Here is a 21283-nt window from a genome sequence, read left to right on the forward strand (position 1 = left end):
ATAAATAAGAATATAAATATAAATATATATAAATAAGATGAAAATTAGAAATGTGGCCTTGGAATCTAACTAAAAAGTTTCTTAAATTACTAAAACTAAAAACAAAAATAAAACATTAATCATAGCTATATAGAAATATATTTAAATAATTTTACAATCATTTAAAATATATAACAATAATAATAAAAAGGACATATAGCAAAATTATTAAAACAAACTAAAATGAAAACTGAAAATATAAAAATAAAAATAATACTAAAATAGCACCAGTGAATACTTTTACCATGAGTAGCCCATGCAAATTGAGATCCAATGTTATGTAGTGTGCAAATGGTAATGTGCACTATAAAATTAGCATAGGTAGGCCCTACATGTAATGTGTACCTCAAAATTAGAATACCTCAAAATTAGAATACTAAATTGTCCTTCTAGTTATATATACATAGTTCTGGCACGAAACTCTAGGCTGATAGTTCTTTAACTCATTTGGTAGCGATCATGTCATTATCTACATAGCACAGCTAATTGGTTGTTGTTGTTGCATCAGTGGCCAATGAGCTGCGGCTCAACATTCAAACAAATACCGGTAGTGTTGCTGTTTGCAGTCTGCAGCGCGTTTTCAGAAACCCTCCACCTTCCCCAGCTCCACCTGTATAGATCTGCTACTGGGGGTTTATTCATGTACGTTACATGTGCAGCAGCAGCAGCATGTCTTACATGCTCACAGCAATGTCTGTGAATGTATTGGTAGTCGCAAGTCTCTGTACTTGCTCTGCAACAGCAGCAAGACCAAATGCATTAACATTGCCATATCCATTACCATGCTAATCTCTATTACCATACCAGTCTCCTGAGAGTTGTCATGACAGAAATAAGGTTATGTGCACAATGCAGTGTGTATTACAAAAAAAGAAGTCAACTAGACGTAAGAAAGTAGTTCACTTGGCAGAGTTGTTCAGCAGTGGATGCCTAGTGTATTGCAAAACAATCGATTCAGGTAGTAGATATTCCACTATGAAAACAGGTAATATTAACTTCAGTACTGATATTTCTCCCTTTCATTTTCTCTTCTCTTACTTCTCAACAGCTGTGTAAGTGGTGCAAGTTCCCAAGTGCACAACACAATGCTGATCTCAGACAATATTCACACATGTTTTCCTCAGAGATTGTTCCCAGATTTATATCTGTCCAGGGAGCTGGATGTTTTATAACTCAAATTGAGTATATAGTCAGTGTTGGGTAAGTTACTCCAAAAAAGTAATTAATTACTAGCTACTAATTACATCTTCAACAGTGTGATTACTGTACTAATTGCTCTCTTTAAAAGTATTGTATTACGTATACTTTATAAATCCCATATCAACCTCGACCAGTTGAACAATACAATGATAGACATGAAACTGCTTTACTAATTCTTTCAAATAAATAATATAAAATTGCATAAATCATTCTTGCAACTCACCAAAGTATTTAAAGGGAGAAGGGTGCATTAAAAACAATTTAACATTAGATGTTAAATTTTTATGTTAAATCCACTATTGGATTGAAATAATTGCCCAAAACTCTTGTAAACACAGACCATAAGAGAGACCAGTTCTCTCTTGGACATAAATGTGGAGTGTAAAGAATAAGAGGCAGTTATTTAGTTATGAAGCAAGTATCGCTGTTGCTCATAAACTGTAGTTGCTCATACTTAGTGTATAGAACATTAGAACAGAACCCTAACCCTTTCCATGGAAACAAGGGTGGGCAAGATCAATATCTTTACAGAACCCTTAGACCTTCACATACAAACAAAACACATATAAGGACGAGCTCATACAAATGAAAATCAATGAAAGCAGCATCACCTTGACTGAAGGTCATTGTCTTTGTGTTGTAGTGTATGTTTGTGAATGTGTGTGTAATCTCCTCGGCGTGTACTTTACTTTGTTGTTACAGGAAAGGTCACATCTGATATGTTCAAGTTGTTAGTGTGCTTCAAGTTAAAAGTGTTACTGCACACTGTATGAAATCTATTTTACACAAGCACTTTAACTAGAACAACTTCAAACTTGTGACTTGAATTTCAGACTCTTGATGATTTTACTTGAGGAGTTCTGAAACATCCCAGGGACCAGTCATGTTCAAGGAGCGAATGTCACTGAAGAAACCCCAATAGACAATGAACTGAGATGAAGAAGAAAACGCAAGAAATAAGAGATTTTGGCATGTTCCCGACAGGCTGCGGCATGTGATCGCATCCATCAATGCTGCATGCAAGCTGGGAGCTCACACCAACAAACTGACAGTTAGCAATCTCCAAAGATAAATTACACTCAGACAGATTTTAAAAAAAGATAAAGAAGAGGATATGTTGCCCCAGCCGGAGAGAGGGATGAGATGTGTGATATTTGAAATAGATGAAAAATTGCATCTTTTATTGCGCTCTCTCTGAGAGTGAAGGTGGGGCTGTGTGATGTCTCTATATAAAGAAACTCTGTCTGGGTCTTTGTTAAGGTCAGACGATGCTGGGATTCTCAGAAGCTCACAGTCAGAGGCCAACAGCTTCAAACGGAGTGTTGCCTTTCAGCGCAGTGGCTAAAATCAGCCCGCTAATTCACTCCCCTACTGAGACAAAGAGGACATAGACAGTTGTTAGAGATATATATTTTGTCTCTTTGACAAAGATAGATTCATGTGTATAATTATCAATTAATTGTTGTTTCATTTGGTTCTTTAGCTAAATTCATTTACAACTGCCGCTGTTGGATTTAATCGCTCACTTCTTCTTAAGGGGATGGTTCACCCAAAAAAGAAAATTCTGTTGTTATTTACTAACCCACACATCGTTCCAAACCCCAATACTTTATTTCTTCTGTGGAACACAATAGGATGTGCAACACTTTTCCATATGGTCTGATTCGGTCGATTTCTAAAAATACCAAACAAGACATAATAACATTAAAGTAGCCCATTATGACTTGTGCGCTATATATTCCAAGTCTTCTGCAGTCATACGATAGCTTTACATAAAGAATAAAGCAAATGTATAATTTAATGCATTTTAATGAAAATCTTCCTTTCTGCCACACAGTGTTGTTATTTTAACTAAAACTATATAAAAAAATCTTTGTTGGTAATTAAAACAAAACTGAAATAAAATAAAATACAAATATTAGCCGAAAAATGTAAACTTAAAAAAAAACCTACAGAACTAAAAACAAATACAAACAGATCAAAGCTACTGTTTATATATATATATAACTAATAAAAAAATAAATAAAAATGTTACAAACTAAAATAAAAAAGAAATAGAACAACAACTATTTCAAAATATTATTTAATACTATAATAGTATACAACTAAAATAACTGCCACTGCAGCTTGCAAATCTCATTTGCATCCTTAAACTACGGCAGAAGGTACGAATAAATAAACTAAACAAACTTCTAAAACTAAATAAACACTTAGACTTCACTTTATTCTTCATACACAGCTATCCTGTGGGTTCAGTCATTTGTAATATAGTGCACAACTAATATGGACTACTATAATGGCACATTCATTACGCCAATTTGTAATTTTTAGAGTTTAACAGCCCCAGCTCCGATTCACTTTCAATGTATGAAAAAGAGCTGCATTAACATTCCACCTAATATCTATTATTGTGCTCCATGTGAGAAATAAGACGCGAGGTTTGGAACAAAATGAAATTACAAGAATAACAAATATTTTTTTTTTTTTTTTTTACTATCACTTTTAAAGGTTCCTCTGATATTTTAGACAACATCAAGCCTATGACTAACAAAGCCCATGTGACAGATCTCATTTCCTAAAGCATAACCTATTAATCTAAATGAGGTTGAAAATGCGAGGCAAACATTGACTTGCTGCTCTACCTATCCGGCTGCTCAAACACTAATGACAGCTTAATAAGTCTAGTAGGATTTGCCGTCATCATTCACACTCTCCAATTCAGCCAATTACAAGTGGACCAGCCTTAATCATTCAGGCCTGAGAAATCGATCAACTGTTTGTGACGTCCAGTCCAGGGAGGCCTCTGGTATCTACAGGAATCCTAGGTCAATATTTCACACTGATTCACCACCAAGCCTAAAGCAACAGTCGGTCATTACACAAGACATTGAGTACAACACACACGACCAGCAAATGCCCTTGTTTGCCTAGAGCGGTCTAGGTGGTCACAACACAAGGATGCTCTCAGGGGGTAAAGGTTCTTCATAAAATTCATACACTTGTGCCATTATATTCCACAGTACTATTTACTCACCTAAAGATCATCAGTATCGGCTAACAATAGCCACATTCTCAGTGACAGCTAAAGACTATTCATTTTATCTAGTGTTTGACTGCTTTTTGTGTTTGTTCTAGGCCTCCAGAAAGTCAATATGCATTCGAAACACCATCAGATCAGCAATCAGCCCTGTAACACATTCAACACTTCAGAGAGAGAGAGAGAGAGAGAGAGAGAGAGAGAGAGAGAAAAACACTCATTTGCACCTCTGACTTACATATTAAATAGTGTGGAAGGAATGTGAAAATACAATGACTATAAATAGATCTCATAGGTACACACATTGAATGTATGCTATAAGAAACGCACGGCTGTACTAAATATTATGCACACCCTGCTGGGTGGATCATAGGCCTAATTTCAATGAGGAATAATGAACTTCGCTATGGAAATTTCAATAATGAGTTCTAACATAACAGACACACAGTATGTCAGGACATGACTATGGTGAGATAAATGACAATTTAGACAATTTGCAAATACAAAACACTGTTTGTAACGACCCCAATTACATCTGCAGTGGCCTAAAAAAGTATTTGGACACTTAATAATGTCTGCATGTTGTTCGGTTTTTGCACCAACATTGCACCAACTGCAATGCTACCACTAAAACGGAAACTATTAAAAACAGTTTCCATTACATGAAACAGCTGAAATAAAATAAAATAAAAATATTAGATGAAAATTAAAAATAATTGAAATAATTTAAGTACTAAAAATACAAAAACTAAAACTGAAATGATCTTTTCCTTAAATGTCCTAGATCTTTCCCCAAACAAACACACCCCTCCCTTCATTGCTCCGCCTCCAAATTGCACAAACACGCAATGCAAGAGTTGATGTCTCTTTATCATAGCCAATATAATAACAACCATAAAGTCATAAAAAGTAACAATTAAAAGAAAATCTGAATGATAACGTAAAAGCGTAACGTAGAGGAGTGATATACTCTGAAACGGTCCTACCTAACGCAGCAGCAGGGAGTGTTCTCACGAGTCTTGCTCCGCTGTCACTTTCTGAGCCAGAGCCAGTCGCCTGCCCGCCAATTTATAATTGTTTGTTTATCAAACAATATAAAAGGAAAAATAAAATGAAAGCAATCACATTTTATCACGCACCATCGTTACTAAACAAACAAAAAATAAATAAAATCAAAATAAACCCAAATAAATTCACATTTAATTCCCTGCAGTTTACAAAAATTAATCTCTCAAGTTATATTCACAACCTTGTGAATGTGAATTGTTATACGACAATGGTATTGTTCGTTACTCGGTCTCTCCTCTGTGATTGAATCCTTCCAATTGAACGGTGAAAAATGTAAGTGCTGTTAGTGAAACGAAGCAAAATAATGCTTCGCGAAAAATAAAGCAAAGATCGCGAATGAACGACAAGGAACATGCATTACATAATAGCAAGAGTCGCCAGCAGCACACCAGATAATGACACTCAAAAACTGTCCTGTTACTAAAACTAACATTAAAACAATAGCATATCTTGGTTCTGTGAAACATAGCAAAAATAATATTACTCGCATATGGAGCAAAAACAATTAAACCAGCCTTCTCGCTTAGGTCTGGAAAGCTTCTCTAATATTAATGCAGGTTCTGAAACTCTTGCCTGATCATAACCGTTGTTTTTCCAGTGATATTCCTCTGACCTTTTCTCTTTTGTAATGTCTCTCAGCCATCTCTCTTTCTACAGTCTTTTTTAAATCTCCATCTTGCTCACTCGCTCTCCTCCCCCATCATGATTGTATACGCCCCCCACTGCTGATTGGCTATAACTGTGTCGTGGTGTTCGGTCCGATCCAGTTTCAACAAGGTTTCTCAGAAATCACTTAAAGGGATAGTTCACCCAAAAATTCTATCATCATCTACTCACCTGTATAAATATCTTTGTCCTGCTGAACACAAAGGAAGATATTTTGAAAAAAATGTGTAACCAGGCCACTTTGGGGCACCATTGACTTCCATAGTAGGAAAAAAAAATACGATGGAAGTCAATGGTGCCCCAGAACTGTTCAGTTTCCCACATTCTTCAAAATATCTTCCTTTGTGTTCAGCAGAACAAATAAATTTATACAGGTTTGGAACGACATGAGGATGAGTAATGATGACAGAATTTTCATTTTTGGGTGAACTATCCCTTTAATGCATGTTTAACTGGCCTTTATTTCATTTTACATGAACATATGAAGACATCCTTTTTGTTAATTCTTTTAATAAAACATTTGATCTGTTTTATAATTTTAAACAAACTTCAAAAGTGTGCTGTCTGTCTTTAAAATTAATGTTTTTCAGGGCTCCTGTTTACAAAATAGTGTTTGGTGCCACTGTAACACACCTTCCCACTTTCATTCTCAGTATTTCTCTTGTGCATCTGTTTGCTCCATACAAACAGGACTGTGAACGCTGAGGGATTCCTCTTCCCAAGTGATTCCAGGATAAAAAGACCTGATGACATAACTCATCCAGTGACGCATGCAACTCCAGATGCCTGAATCTGCAGCTACGTCAACTGTTACCAGGAGAAACCCGGCCAATATCACTTATGTAGGTCGCATTAAAAACACATGCGGCGCCGCATACAGATGCCAATTTTCAAAGACGGCCCCCTTTAAAAGCAGACTGGAATCTACTTCAGCAGGCTCTGATCATACCGTGGATCTTTCATGTTGACTCACGGAGCTAGTTATGAAAGAAGCCCACTCGGATCAAACACAAAGTTTCTTCTGTGACCTAAAACAAAGGCCAACTAAAGAAAAGTCTGATTTTGTAAAACAAATACTCAACTTTTTTTGTGTTTTTTGGTCTGCTACGCTTAATATCCCATGATTCCATGTTAGAGCACACAGTTATGAGCAGAATATGTTAATGAAAGGGGATATGCATACTGCTTGTAGGCAGAGTTAATAAAATGATGCAAATTGCATTATAATTAACTCTAAAAAGTGGAGCATTATGCTTTTATGTAAACTGTACCTCAGGGATCTCACATAACAATGCACTCAGCTACAAGTACTTTAGATGGCATCTTAAATTGTAGTGTGTACAGGTGTTTAGTGGGGTCTAAAAGTCTGAGACCTCAATTGAAAATGCTTCTGTTTAGCATTTTAATATTTTAATATTTTTTTAGGGAAACAATTTGAGTGAAACATTAACGTGAATTTCGTAATGCCTTTTGCTTAAAAGACAACTGACCTTTTGTACAAAGGTTTTCACATGGTAAGTGTCAAAAAAAATGCATACACTACCGTTCAAAGGTTTGGTGTCCGCAAGATCTTATTTTATTTTTGAAAGAAACTAAAACTTTTATTCAGCAGCAAGGATGCATTAAATCGATCAAAAGTCACTGTAAAACATTCATAATGTTACAAACGATTTTTATTTAGAATAAATGCTGTTTGTTTAGCACCAAATCAGCATATTAGAATGATTTCTGAAGAATCATGTGACACTGAAGACTGGAGTAATGATGCTGAAAATCCAGCTTTGCCGTCACTGGAATAAATTACATTTTAAGATTTATTAAAATAGAAAACAGTTATTTTTAATCGTAATATTTCACAATATTACTACTGTATTTTTGCAGCCTCTGTGTGCTTTTTTCAAAAACATTAACACATATCTTTAATGTGGTTTCAGATTTTCAGGCCCCACTGTACAAATCTACATTTATATATGTGAATGCATAGAGTTTGTGTTTCAGTAACTCACGGAAGGCGGGTCGGCAGGGGTCACTCCGTGTGCTGTCGGTCGAGTGGTTACTGGACACGGAGGAGACGCTAGAGCTTCGAACAAACCCAAAGGCAGCCAGACGAGCCGGCGGGAGGCGCGAGTATCCAGGAGGACGGAGGCCAGTCTGAGCTGGCTTCGGCAAGAAGGATTTAGCAGCTAACCCAGTCGCCACCGTCTTTCTCTGATCTGAGGGTGAATAAGACTATGATTAGTACTCAAATTCACTGAAAAAGAGAGGTCTAGGAAATAAAAATCACCACATACTGCTTTTTTCAGTCCATGGAGGTCAACTATGCACAACATATTCTTGATATAATGCTGTGACAAAATGAAGCATAGAAATGTTTTCTGTTGGTACATGATCACATGATTGTCGCTACTGAGAAACAGGCGCAGGAAAAGAAATTCAGAAAACACAAGAAAAAAAGAAAGTGAGTGTTGTGTCCTAAAATGAACTATTTCTAGGCAGACTGGCCTTACTCACAGTAGGATAGAGAGAGAGACTGTGGTGTTTTACAGCCTTTCTCTGATGAGAGGTAAAAATCACTTTAAAAAACTCCTGAAAGAATCATAAAGAGGTTGGAGGCTGTCTGCCTCCTCTGCCCACAGCATGACTGACCATCCATCAACATATATATCACTGTAATATTCACATGGAGAAGAGCGATGAGTCACATTTCTCATCCACGGAGGGAATCTAATTTAATATAAAATGTTTGCCAAAATATAATCTTAGATGTTTCATAAAGCCCCTATATGAGCTCAAAAAGCTTTAATATAAATTATTACGAATTTCATTAATCTATTAATTATATGCAATAAAAGTGTGTGGATGGTTTCTGGATGTACTTGCAATTGTGTGGTTCTGATTGGACAGCGTCTGGTGCTTAACAGGAGTCTCCAGCAGAAGCCCTATCTTTTTTAATTAGTCTAGGAGGCCCGTTGTTAAAGAGGCCATTGATTCCTCTAAAAGCAGTTGTGCACAAATTATTGTGATATCAGTGCTTAATAATAGCCTCAATTGAATAGAGTAGTGGGTTTTCTTTACCCTATGTGCTTATTTTTACACCAGTAAAGATGATAAAATCTGTTTACATGTAATTAATAAGGATCATTATCCCCCCCCCCGGGAACTGTCCTGCTGTCAAAAAAAAAAAAAAGAAGATTTTAGGAAGCACAGGAAGAAGAGGGAAGTCGCACAAAAATATGCACATGCAAAGAGCTACTGCGGAGTGAATTTAGGGACCCACTTCCAGGCTTGCTTTGAACTGGCAGTCTCCTCCCACCTGAGGTCATAATTTGGGGCAGGTGGAGAGAATGATCCCCTCCTGCTCTTGGAGATAAAGCACCTCGAGTTCCCTGTTCCCAAGACGCTGTGATTGGAGCAAACCGTGGCGCATACTAAATGACAATCTACCATTTCTCATTTTGTCGCATTCTCAGACGTTTATTAGACTGCAGTGTCAGCAGTATGCTTCAAAGACGCATTCTTCACAAATGAAAACACACACATACACACTCAAGCAAATGCACACAACAAAGCACCCTCTCATCCATTCATCTCTAATCAAAGTTTCCCTGGCTCAATCGCTTCCCCCAGCGCCCCCTCCCACCCCACCCCCGGGCCATCAAGGTCTTTAATGAAATTGCAGGCAGCTTCTGCTTCAAGTGAGGGTTGTGGTCATTAAAGATAAATGTGTTCCTGTTCTCTCTCTCTGTGATTTTTTTCCCCCATCAATCGTCTTTATTCCTTCCTATACCTACTTCCTAATATTTGCGGATTGCCCAGATCATTAGTCATCCATCATAGCTTTGATTTTGCATTTTCAATGTTTATTTCTTTTTTTTTCCATACAAAGAAAGTGAATGGTGACCACAGCTGTTCCCATTCATTTTTACTGTATGGAAAAGAGAAGCTTGGAAATTCTGCCAACGAGAAATTGTTGGGTGAACTGCCCCTTTAACGCCACAGTGGAGTCATTTTCTCAAAGTGTTACAAATAAATAAAAAGGACAAGGAATGTGTGTGTGTAAATTTATAATTATGGATTGAAGCTCAAGAACTCATTGATTTCTTCCTGAGTGTTAAAATGCATGAATAAATTACTAGAGCTCTTTTAACAAGCCATCATTGGTTCAGTGATAAACACTTAACTGTATTAATGAAGAATGAAATGCTGCTAAACTGTATGTTGTCATGGGGTAACCAAGGAAGACGAAGAGGATCACGAATAACAACAAGGTTTATTTAAATAACAAGCGAGACAGCGTGTAAGTGAACAGGAAGAATAAACACACCTCTAAACCACTGCAATCTAAGGACGTAACAAAACCCAATAAGCAATCAGAGATTCTTTGCTATGGTACTTCAGTGCATTAGACAATTTCCAAGAAGATTTTAATCAAAGACCGATTTTTGTCGACCGAGCCTAGTGACCAGAATCAATTGTTTTCATTGTTTGAGAGTGTGAAAAATTATGTGACATGAGATGATCTATAACTCCAGTGGGAAATAATTACCAACTTCAGAGCAATCAGACAAGCAATTTTGAAAGTCATAACAGAAGAGTGTAATACAAACTGTTAGATAGTAGTTTCTCTATAATAATATGAATAATATGAATAATTAAAGCTGCAAACAGCATTTATCGGGGTTCAAGCGTTTAAGGCCTTTGAGCACACATGTGTAAAATATATATTAAGTTTTATTTAGCAAACATGTAAACACTTAGAAAACTTAGGAAACCAAAAGTAATTTATAAAAGATCAAATAAGAGATTTAGTCAATAATAATTTTGTACAGACGTAAATAATGTAAGTTGGAAATATACATTGAAAAATTAAACAAATGTGGAAAAAAAAAGTGGAGTACACTATACTCCACTAATATCTCTTACCGTTCACAAGTTATAGCCGTTTTAGTAAAAGTGGCCCTGGTCACATCAAACATTTTGGTTCCCTTTAGCGACCGTGAATTTAATTTTTTTTTTTTGATGATGATGATGATGATGATTATTGATAGTCACTCTGCAGAGAATATGTCTGCAGTGGTTTGGTTCCGATCAGGTCAAAAACCTAGGAGTAGTTCACAGTTTTTCAAAAAACCTCAATTTACTCGAAAATGGCGTCTGAAGGTCGAGCAAATCCGAGGCATGAATTTGCTAGCCAAGTACTAGCCAAGGATTCCAACGATATAAGACACATGAGCCTAAGCCTAACGGTTTAGGAGTTATGAGCAATTTCGTACTTTTGACTGCTGTAGCGCTCCCGTCAGGCCGATCGGGGCGGGCCTTAGTGACGTTGTAGGCGGTGTGAGTACTACCAGCCCTCAAAGTTTCAAGTCTCTACGACTTATGGTTCGGTCTGCCTGATCAGTTTTAGATGGAGAATGCTGCATCATGGGAAAATTAACAATAACAATAGTGTTTCAGCACTACGTGCTTGAACCCCTTATAATAATAATAATCTCTCTTTAGGAGAACCTTTCTCTTGACATCTTTTATACCATTTCAGGGGTCAAACTATCAGAGTAAAACTCTGTACCACGACCCTGTGTCTTTATCTACTTTACTGTAGCATCTTTATTCCATAAATATCATATAATGTTTCAAATACATTTATAAATTGTGACCAGACGTAGTTACAAATATTGGCATGACTTAATTTGTTTATTGCTTTGCACTTCAAAGCATCACAAACAGGGCCAAGCAGCAAGAAATCAGCATCCGCATTAATGGAGACCGTCATGGGTTTGCTGTGAGATAACGGTGTGCAGATAGACAGATGCCCTCTAGAAAAAAACAAGTAGGATGATGGCAGTGCTGGTAGTGGTTTAAAGATGAAATAATTCATATCTTCACCTTGGCAGGCAAAGTTGTCGGAAATGAAGTGTGCTTTAGAAACGGTAAGGAACTTTTAAGCTCAGACAGAACTCCCTCAAGATGAATGTGAATTTTATTTATATTTAACTGAATGCCAGGAGGTAAAGTGTATTTTACACTGACAAGAGGCTGGGATGAGTTTATCTGTAAAAATTACAAATGCATAGCTGACAGGAATGAGAAGACTTATGGTGTTATCTTCCTTCTTTCTATTTAAATCTATTCATCTCAAAATACTCCAGAGTCACTTCCACCCTTAGGATGAAGCCTTGGTGTTTCTATCAGTCAAAAAACGTTTCTATGACAACTTTGGCATGGGTTTCTACTGAACTTACACCAGTGTGGCATGTAAAGCATTCAATTTTACTACTAAAAATCTGTGTGAATTGTATAAAAGCCAAGTCTTTTGACAAAGTAAACCATTGTCATTGTCCTACCTTGTGGTTCCTGAGGGATTTGAGTGGTTGGGTTTACTGCCTGCATTGGTTGACTGAAGGTCAGTGGTGACTTTGGGAGACCTGTTTGGACCATCCTGTTCTTCGCAGCTGCAGAGGGAGTCCTGTTTACAGCACCAACGCCAAGCTGGGGTCTTAGGCCCCGTGGTGGACGAAAAAGACTCCCTGTATCCTGTGCTCCCATAGGGGGTCCGGAAGGATCCTCAGCTCCAGATACAGGAGATCCAAGGGTGACTGGAGACCTGCCCACCTAAACAAAAAAAATTACATTACCCCACGTTGCAGCTGCAGTCAATAAACTCTTCCAGTAGTACATAAAAAGTATTTAGTTAAAGAACAGCATATTGTTAAATGTCTAGTGCATTCCTTACAGCTGCAGATAGAGGCTTGTTAAGAGAACCATAGAAGCTGTCCGCTCGGCCTGCCATTTTTTGGGGCATGGTGTTGCTGGGTGGCTTAATCCCAGACACCATGAGTCCAGGAGAGAAGAACCGAACCTTCTGCATCTCTTGTCGATACTTATCGTAGAGTAAATTTGAGGCACTCAGCACAGCGGCTTCCCCTTGTTCTCCTACCGCTGGTTTGGCCTGTGTGCTGCTGTACGTTGAGAGTCGCGTAGGTAAGGATGATACCTCGTAAGTTCCCTCAAGAGACTGTGGTTTCACCTGCGGGGTCTTTCGAATGTATGTGATGATTTTGGGTCGGACACTTTTCGGTTTTGGCGGGCACTTGCTTGGAGGGGAGGTCTCCATTGAAGCCTCTATTGTTGGAGGAGGTTTATAGATGCTTGTGTTGATATTTGTTTTGACTGGGGCTCTTAAGCCTGAGCTGTACCCAGCATAACCCAACTGAGGAGTTCGAGAAGGTAAAGTCTTGATGGGTGAGGATGGAGGCTGTCTTTGAGGAGACCTTGTGGTCTTGGGGGATGGAGGTGTCGAAGGTCTAGTGGGACTGCTGTAGGTCCGCCGACTGAAGTGAGTCTTCCTTTCTAGGCTGGAGGGACTTGCAGCACGATCTGCTGAGCTCTGCCTCTTCAAGTGTTGGGACTCTCGGGTGAAAGTCTGGTTTGGAAGCATTTCTGTGCTTGTGTTCTTACTGCAGACTTCTGTAGTCGGCAGCACTTGTTGATGGCTGTGATCTGTCTCTGAGAAGTGGGATTGTTGCTGGTCTGCCTGGGTGTCTAAGCTGGGATATCCTGAGGTTATACGTTTTTCAGTAGAAAGAGGGCGGACTAGCTGCCTACAAGAAGGTAGCACCCTCACCATACCTTTCGGCACCTCGGTTGACATCCTTTTCCTGCCATTCTGCTCTGCTTCCATTGGGAATTTTTGCACTTTTACTGCTCCATTTGAAGGATACACTCCACTTTGAGTGATCAGCTTACTTCGGTCATATTGTGATTCCTGAGGCAGTGTAGTAGAGTTATGGTTTTGGTCCAAATCCCTGGGAAGCTCCCTATTTGTCTCTGAGTGGATGTAGGATGGTTGCTGGTTCCTGCCTATGCCTGAGGTAGACTTGATGGACTGGGAAGAGAGAGGCTGTGTGCGGCCTGCACTGTCCAGGGCACTGGCTAAACTTCCACTGAGACTGGTCACTGCAGAAAGAGAAGATGCAAAAACGTTGCTTTCAGAACCACTTCGTGCTTCTCTCAGGGTCCTGTTTACCCCAGAGCGAGAGCTAGAGGTCCTGAGGTCAAGGGGCTGTGAGTTCTCATTTGCATCTCCATCCACACTGTGGTTTTCATTGTGGTCTTTCCAAGGGGATCCAACAGTAGCGCTGACAGATGTGGATGTCAATGTCCTGTCACAGAGGTTCTTTGCTCTCTTTCTACTTCTCACACTTGACATGTCTATCCCTTCTTCTTCCACAATAAATGTTTCTAACTCTTGACACTCAAGCAGTTCAAACTCTTCCAGCTCAGGGTCTTCACTCTGAGCATGTGTTCCCCAGATAATGATCCTCTCCTGTGCTTCAGAGTGTGATACAAGAGGGGGTAGTGGGCTACCATGCTCTCTGTTATTTGAATGATTTTTCTCTTTGGTGATTTGATTGGCATTGGCGTCTTCCACAGTTTCTAGCAAAGGATGCTCGTCGTCATTCTGTATTTCTCCTTGTTGGTTGTCTTCACCGGCTTGTATATTTTCTTGCACATTCATGTTGTATCAGTCTGAGCTTCTCTCTCAAAAGCTCCACGGTAATCCTGGATCCATCAAAGGTCTTGTTCCCTCACTTGCCTTCACCTTGTTCTTCAAATTTTGTAGTTTGGATGGAGTGCAGAATCACAACATCATCTCACATTCTTTCCATTTCTAGTCCAAGATACCACCAAAGGACAGAGCTGTATTTGTTTGCTTCTCAACAGGGCAATGCACTTGATGAAATCATATCAGCTTTCAGGACCTTGAAATGCCTTGTTCATTCATCTGGTGCCAAACCTGCACAGAAGATAAGACATAAAATTGTGTAAACAGTGCAGAGAGTGGATCAGCACAAGCCATTCTAAATGGGTTGTTAAATTTCTGTTACAACATTTGCTAGATTTGCATTTATTTAGATTTTAATATTTAGGGTTTAAATTCTTTAAATTTAAAGACTATTTTTTGGTTAGTTTTACTGACACTCAAATCTAAAAAAACACTTCATTCTTATTTTATTAAAGGTTAATTTTCCTGATTACCAATTCTAAAGCAAAAATCATTCTTATTTTATTGAAGGAAAAAAATGGCTGTTTGTTGTTTCATTGCAGTTTTCAATGAATATAAAACAGCTTAAAAGGCACCCACCACTTCTGTAAACATAGTAAAGTAAAAAGGTGTGCATTTACATTTACACCTTTTATCCATGAATCAATGCATTAAATGTACAGTATTTGACTCAACCGTGAAAAATAAAACTAGCTACTGTAGCTAGCTATTGTAATGTTTCCTATACCTAATTTGTTTCTCTTTAAAGAACCACAAATTGATAAGCAACTGTAATGAATAGAAAGTCTATTGACACAAAGCAGTAAATGTTTGGCTCACTCCTTTAATGGCAGATGGCAGTACCTCCTTTTCTCTAGTAATTACTTTTTTTTTTCTCTCTCTACTGCAGAGAATTATGTATGCCCAAATCAGGCAGCCAATTTGAATAAATTAAGACATATACAAATGAAAAAAAAAAGATGAGCTGTGGCATCTTACTGTACAAGTTTGCCCAACAAAAAAAAACAAAAAAGACAATTAGTGAGAGTGTGAAATGGCTTGTAATTAACAACAGTGCTCACATGGGACAAAAACAAACAAACAAACAAACAAAAATGCTGCAGTCAGTTGGGGAAGAAATTATGAAAATACACCATTAGTTGAAGGTGAGTTTTTTGCATCTCTATAAAACATTGACACAACAGCTGTATGCCTATAATTATGATTTAGACATGGAAACAGAAATCCAATGCTGTTTCATTACAGTCCAAACCAGAGAAGGGAATAAAGCAAGGTTAGTTTGACATTTTCCCAATAGGGAAAAGGGGGTTGGGGTTGCTCCATGTGCTGACTAGGTAGAGAGGGTGGGTAGGTGGTCAGTGACTTAGGCTATAATCAGTCACAACATAGATTTTTAAGAAGAGAGAGGTTGCTTCTTTTTTTACACCAGACTCGCTTCAAGCATTGACTGTAATGATTTTCACTGCACAGACTTGAGTAATTTTTGCTGAAATGACAGGAAGAGGCGACCACTAAATCACTTCAAGCATCAAGTGTAAGATGCAAATGCCTGTGCAGGAAATCAGGGAGGAGGTCTATGGACAAGAGACAGCCCATACAATCCATATCACAATCGGTTAAACGGGCAACAATCCGAGAACAAGCATATTGACGTTGCGGCACCAGACTGTCACTAGTTCCACCCCCAACACTGCAGGCTGATGAAGTGCTAAAATCACCCACCCACATACCCACAGGAAAATTAAGACTGATTTCAAGGTACACTGCATGGAGTGAATCCCATAACTGCACAGAGATATGTGACTCGTGCTGGCAAAAGGAGTTGGAATGAGCAAATTTTCAAAAATGACTTATTGAAAAAAAATTACTGAGCTACCTGTTTGAAGTCGGCAGAGTCAGCAAAGTCAATTTTGAGAAAAATCAAGTCAAGGTTCCAAAACAAAATCACCTACAGCAACCATACCTTAAAATCCCACAACACCAAATTTGGCACAAACCAAGTCAAACCCAAACATCTATAGGACAAATATATATTCAACTTTATTTTCCCATCATGCTACCACAATTTTTTTATTAACATTTATTTATTTATTTTAATATTTTATTTAACAGACAGCCTATACACACACACACACACACACACACACACACACACACACACACACACACACACACACATATATATATATACAGTATGTAGGCTACTAGATATCGGGATCGCGCACTGTCTGAGGTGAGCCGTCTTTGTGCGCATGCTTCGGCTCTGTCAGTCAGCGCGAGAAAGATCGTTGTTTACGTCCACATGAGTTTGAAAAACACATTTCATTGGTTCAGACTCATGCCATCGTGAAATCGCTATGAATATTCAATAAGTTGGAATACAGCGCTTTACAACGATACCAAACCTGCTGAGGGGAAGCGCGAGCAGTAAGCATTTTTCATGGACAAAGGAAAGGTACTCCTCTCAGAAAACACACAAATAAAGATACTTTTAGATAGTGGAATGGACGCAGCATTGTCATGGAAGATAGTAAGAAACACTAGACCTCTGAATGCTGCGTTTCACCTTTCAGAATTAAGTATTTACTATATGTATGGAGTTAATATTGTGCCATAATTAAACAAACAAATCCAGCATTTTGCAAACAAAATCGATCTGCTTTGCAAAGGAAAACTCGACTCGCAAACAAACAGAAAGCAATGTGCAAGTACAAAGGTCAATTTGAGCGAAAATGCAGTGGAGTAACAAATATGTATTGTGTTTTACAAATACAAATAATTGAGCCTAGATCATATTTCACAAATAAATACAAACCATCCTACAAATTGCATGTAACCTTTGAAACAAATACCAAATCTAGTGCATACAAATGCATATCTGTCTGTTATGATTGTGAGACACTTGGCTTTTTATGAGATCTCTCAGCTCGATTTTCTCACAAATGTGTCCTGGTAGATTTTCTCACAAGTGTGTCCAGGCAGATTTTCTCACAAATGCAGTTGAGCAACTTCCTCTTCTAAAACAGTAGATGGCGCTAAACTAGGAGATTAATTTAGCGCTAGTCTCTGAGTCGAGAAGCACTGATTTGAAACTTGCCTTTGCCTACAACTGAGGAAAATGACCAGTGAACGGGTGTGTTTCTGTCTTAATTTATCTATAATTAACCTTTTTAAGGTTTTCTTTTGTAAAATGTTTATTATATATCTAGACAATTTAGCACTTAGTAGCAATTCACTCTCTCTATGATAGGGGAATCTATAAGCTGAAACTCTGTCATTATGTTGCTTTTTTACATTTTTGTAAAAACGTTACATTTACTGAACGAGTCCATTTCTTTCGTTCTCCATAAATTTAATTGAAAGGAGGGTCCCACTTATTTATTTATTTAGTTGGAATTCAGTCAGCTTATGTCTCACAATCATAAGATTAAACATAAATTACTGTAGAATTTGATATAATCACTATACCATGGCCACAGTCCTTAAATTGTAAGGTTGTGCATGACTAAATCAACTCTACTATGGTGAGAAAAATGCATCAAATTGCACACGAGTGAAATGTGTCTTTACATGTGGCTCTATAAATGTAGATATGAAATCAGCAAAGCTCTTTCAAAAGTAGCTCAACAGAGATAGTTCCCGAATCTCAAAGAAGGTAATCATCAAATTTTTGGGAACTGAATTCACCCCAATGCGAGGTGCACACCCCCATTTAGCCATGATGAAAGAACACAGTAACAGTCAATGACAACCCGGGTCTATGCTTAACCTTTGAAGAGTGGTGAGTATCAGCGTTAAAACACACCAGCACAACCGTAATGACATATTTACCCTCTGGTTTTCACATCATGCACCTTTCTACAGCTATTCCTTTTAATCTTTAACACATTTTTAACCCTTACAGAGAGATACACAAGGTAAGAGGTGTGTTGATTCTGTTCACTGACACCAACAATGGTGTCTTGTCCTGAAGATTGTGAGAGATAATTTGGCAGGCAGTTAAATTTTACATTTTATTATTTTACTCTTAAAAGGATAGTTCTCCCAAAAATGAAAATTAGCCCATGATTTACTCACCCTGAAGCCATCCTAGGTGTAATACAATCAGAGTTATATTAAAAAATGTCCTTTATGATGGGAGTCAATTGGGCACCATTTTTTTGGAGTCCACACAAGTGCATCATATCCATCATAAAAGTGTCCCAAATGGCTCCGAGGGGTTAATAAAGGCCTTCTGATGCGAAACGATGCGTTGGTGTAAGAAAAATATCCATATTTAAAACTTTATCGATTAAAATAACTAGCTTCCGGCAGACGGCCGTACGCATCGATTTACGCCAAAAGAGTAACACGAACTTGACGCACAACGTAATGACGATCTCGGTTGCCCAGCTCTGTTTGTTTGAGCCACGAGAGACGTCAAAGCTTACTTTACTCCTACGTCATAGTCAAGTGTTACTCTTTTGGCGTAAGTCGACTTGTGTAAGGCCGTCTACTGGAAGCTGGTTATTTTAGTCAATTAAGTTTTAAATATGGACATTTTTCTTACAAGAACGAATCGCTTCGCTTCAGAAAGCCTTTATTAACCCCTCTGAGCCATTTGGGACACTTTTATGATGGATATGACGCACTTGAATGGACTTGGAATGGAAAAATGGTGCCCATTCACTCCCATTATAAAGCTTCGAAGAGCCAGGACATTTTTTGAATATAACTCCGATTGTATTTGTTTTAAAGAAGAATGTCATATACACCTGATGGCTTCAGGGTAAGTAAATCATGGGCTAATTTTCATTTTTGGGTAAACTGTCCCTTTAAAATCTTTGTTTTTCTCCTCTTATATTGTTCGCCTAATAATAATAATACAAAATAAACCTACAGTATAATACCAATTAAATAAATTCTTATATATGTTATTATTATTTTATACTAATAAAATAATTTTATACCTGATCTATACAACAATCGACAACTTATTAATAAATAAACACTAATTAACAATTTCCGGTTCAAATAATTAAGAAAACAATTAACATCACAGCAGGAAAATTGTTGTATAGCAACAAATCTGGCATGGTCTCTCAATGTTAACTCGCATGGTTTTCTTGTGCTTACGTATCTCTGCTGTGGTTAACTGAAGTGACAGCTGGGCAAGGAAGGTTCACACAGACAGACAGGTTTGCAATGTGCTTCAGCCAGGTCTGGAGGCTTGTCCTGGCCATCGGGTGATTCTCAAGCCCCCTTTGGAGTTAATTAACCTTGGCCTAAAGATAGAGCACAGAAGACTTCACAACTTCAGCATGAGCCAAAGAGTCTGTTTTCTACTTCCGTCCTGTCAACACATTCATTTAGAAGTCTATAATTTCCTCAAATATAATTTAAATCTAGATAATTTAGCTCAATGCCTTAAGTAGAAAACATTGCCCCTTATTCCTACAGACTGAGAAATGAAGAAAAAAATATTAAATGCAGAAAAAAGTTGTTATTGTTAAATAAAACTAAAACTATTACAATAATTTTCTGTAATTGATAAAAAGCTAAAATATAATATAAATATAAGATGAAAACATCAAGTAAAACTCATATTTATAACTAATATTTAGTAAAACAAAAACCGAAAACACAAATAAAAAAGACAAACACAACAAAATTACAAAAATGTAAACTAAAAATTTAAAATAGAAGCTAAATCGCTAAAAAAATAATAACTAACTGAAACAAACACAAACGCAAAAAATATATAAATACATAAATGTGAAAATAAAAAAATAAATAGAAGTATTAAACACACATCAAAATAAATATAGAAAAATATTTTTGGAATTATTGGAAATAAATGCATAAAAATGTGGAAAAAATAAATACAATATTTAATAAATAAGAATAAATTTAAATATTTATACCTATACCTATTCTATTCATTCATATCCTTTTTATGTCTCAGCGAATATTCTATTAATTAATTTCTATATATTTATTTGTTTATTTAATTCATATTTAATGTTGTTAATACTAGCACACTCAGTCCTCTATAGCAAGCTGGCACTAATGTATTTATTTATTTGAGAAAAAAAAAAACAATGAATGCACCGTGAGGAAAAGCATCCTCTTTGCTGTTTTGGACTCGATGTGCTCTGCACCAAAAAGCTCCACGAGGCTCCAGAGCAGCCAGACGAGGCAGGAACAGATGCCTGAGTCAGGGTGAGTGTGCCAGCCAATCTTGAAAAGAGGGTTTATCAAGTGTGTAACTGGGGCATGGCGGAGTGTGACAGGACGTGGCACCAGCTCTCCCGTCCAACATTTAACTCCTAATAATAACAGAAAATGAATATTCAGCACCCTCAATTTACTCAATCAAGACAATGAGCTCAAGTAGATGGACTTAATTAAATTGAAAACACTACTGCTTTGGGAATTATTGATAGTTCGCGCTAATCATCGGCATATTTTTACTGTCGCTTGGCCATGGCGGGGGCGATTGGGGACGGGCCCGAGGAAGGGAGGAGAGCGGCAGATCAGAACACAGGCTTAATTCAGCGAGACTAATGGAACTTAGCCCTTCTCTTTCTGTCATGGATTGAGGATGTGTGTGTCAATCAAGGCGCAGAGCAAAAATCAAAGGCCATGGAAACAAAATAAGAAGGATGTGAAAGAAGACGCCTGAACAATGAATATGAGAAGTGAGGGTATCCAAAATGTGTAGACAT

General features: G+C 37.6%; 1 protein-coding gene across 4 annotated transcripts in view; it reads right to left on the reverse strand.

Annotated features, from left to right (window-relative positions):
• mtus2a (microtubule associated tumor suppressor candidate 2a) overlaps positions 1 to 21283 on the reverse strand; it is a 70544-nt gene that overhangs the window by 28310 nt on the left and 20951 nt on the right. For 3 of the 4 annotated variants that reach the window (XM_084401311.1, XM_084401310.1, XM_084401308.1), the window contains exons 2-4: positions 12744 to 14807; positions 12355 to 12622; positions 8017 to 8223 (exon numbers count right to left, since the gene is read on the reverse strand). In XM_084401311.1, coding sequence (XP_084257437.1) covers positions 8017 to 8223; positions 12355 to 12622; positions 12744 to 14528 — 2260 coding nt within the window. In that variant the 5' untranslated portion in view covers positions 14529 to 14807. Of the gene's footprint in view, positions 1 to 8016; positions 8224 to 12354; positions 12623 to 12743; positions 14808 to 19691; positions 20599 to 21283 lie in introns of those variants that run through there. The other variant, XM_084401309.1, reaches the window with a different exon arrangement.

The sequence above is a fragment of the Rutilus rutilus genome (genome assembly GCF_951802725.1).
Source record: "Rutilus rutilus genome assembly, chromosome: 25".
Classification (NCBI taxonomy): domain Eukaryota; kingdom Metazoa; phylum Chordata; class Actinopteri; order Cypriniformes; family Leuciscidae; genus Rutilus; species Rutilus rutilus.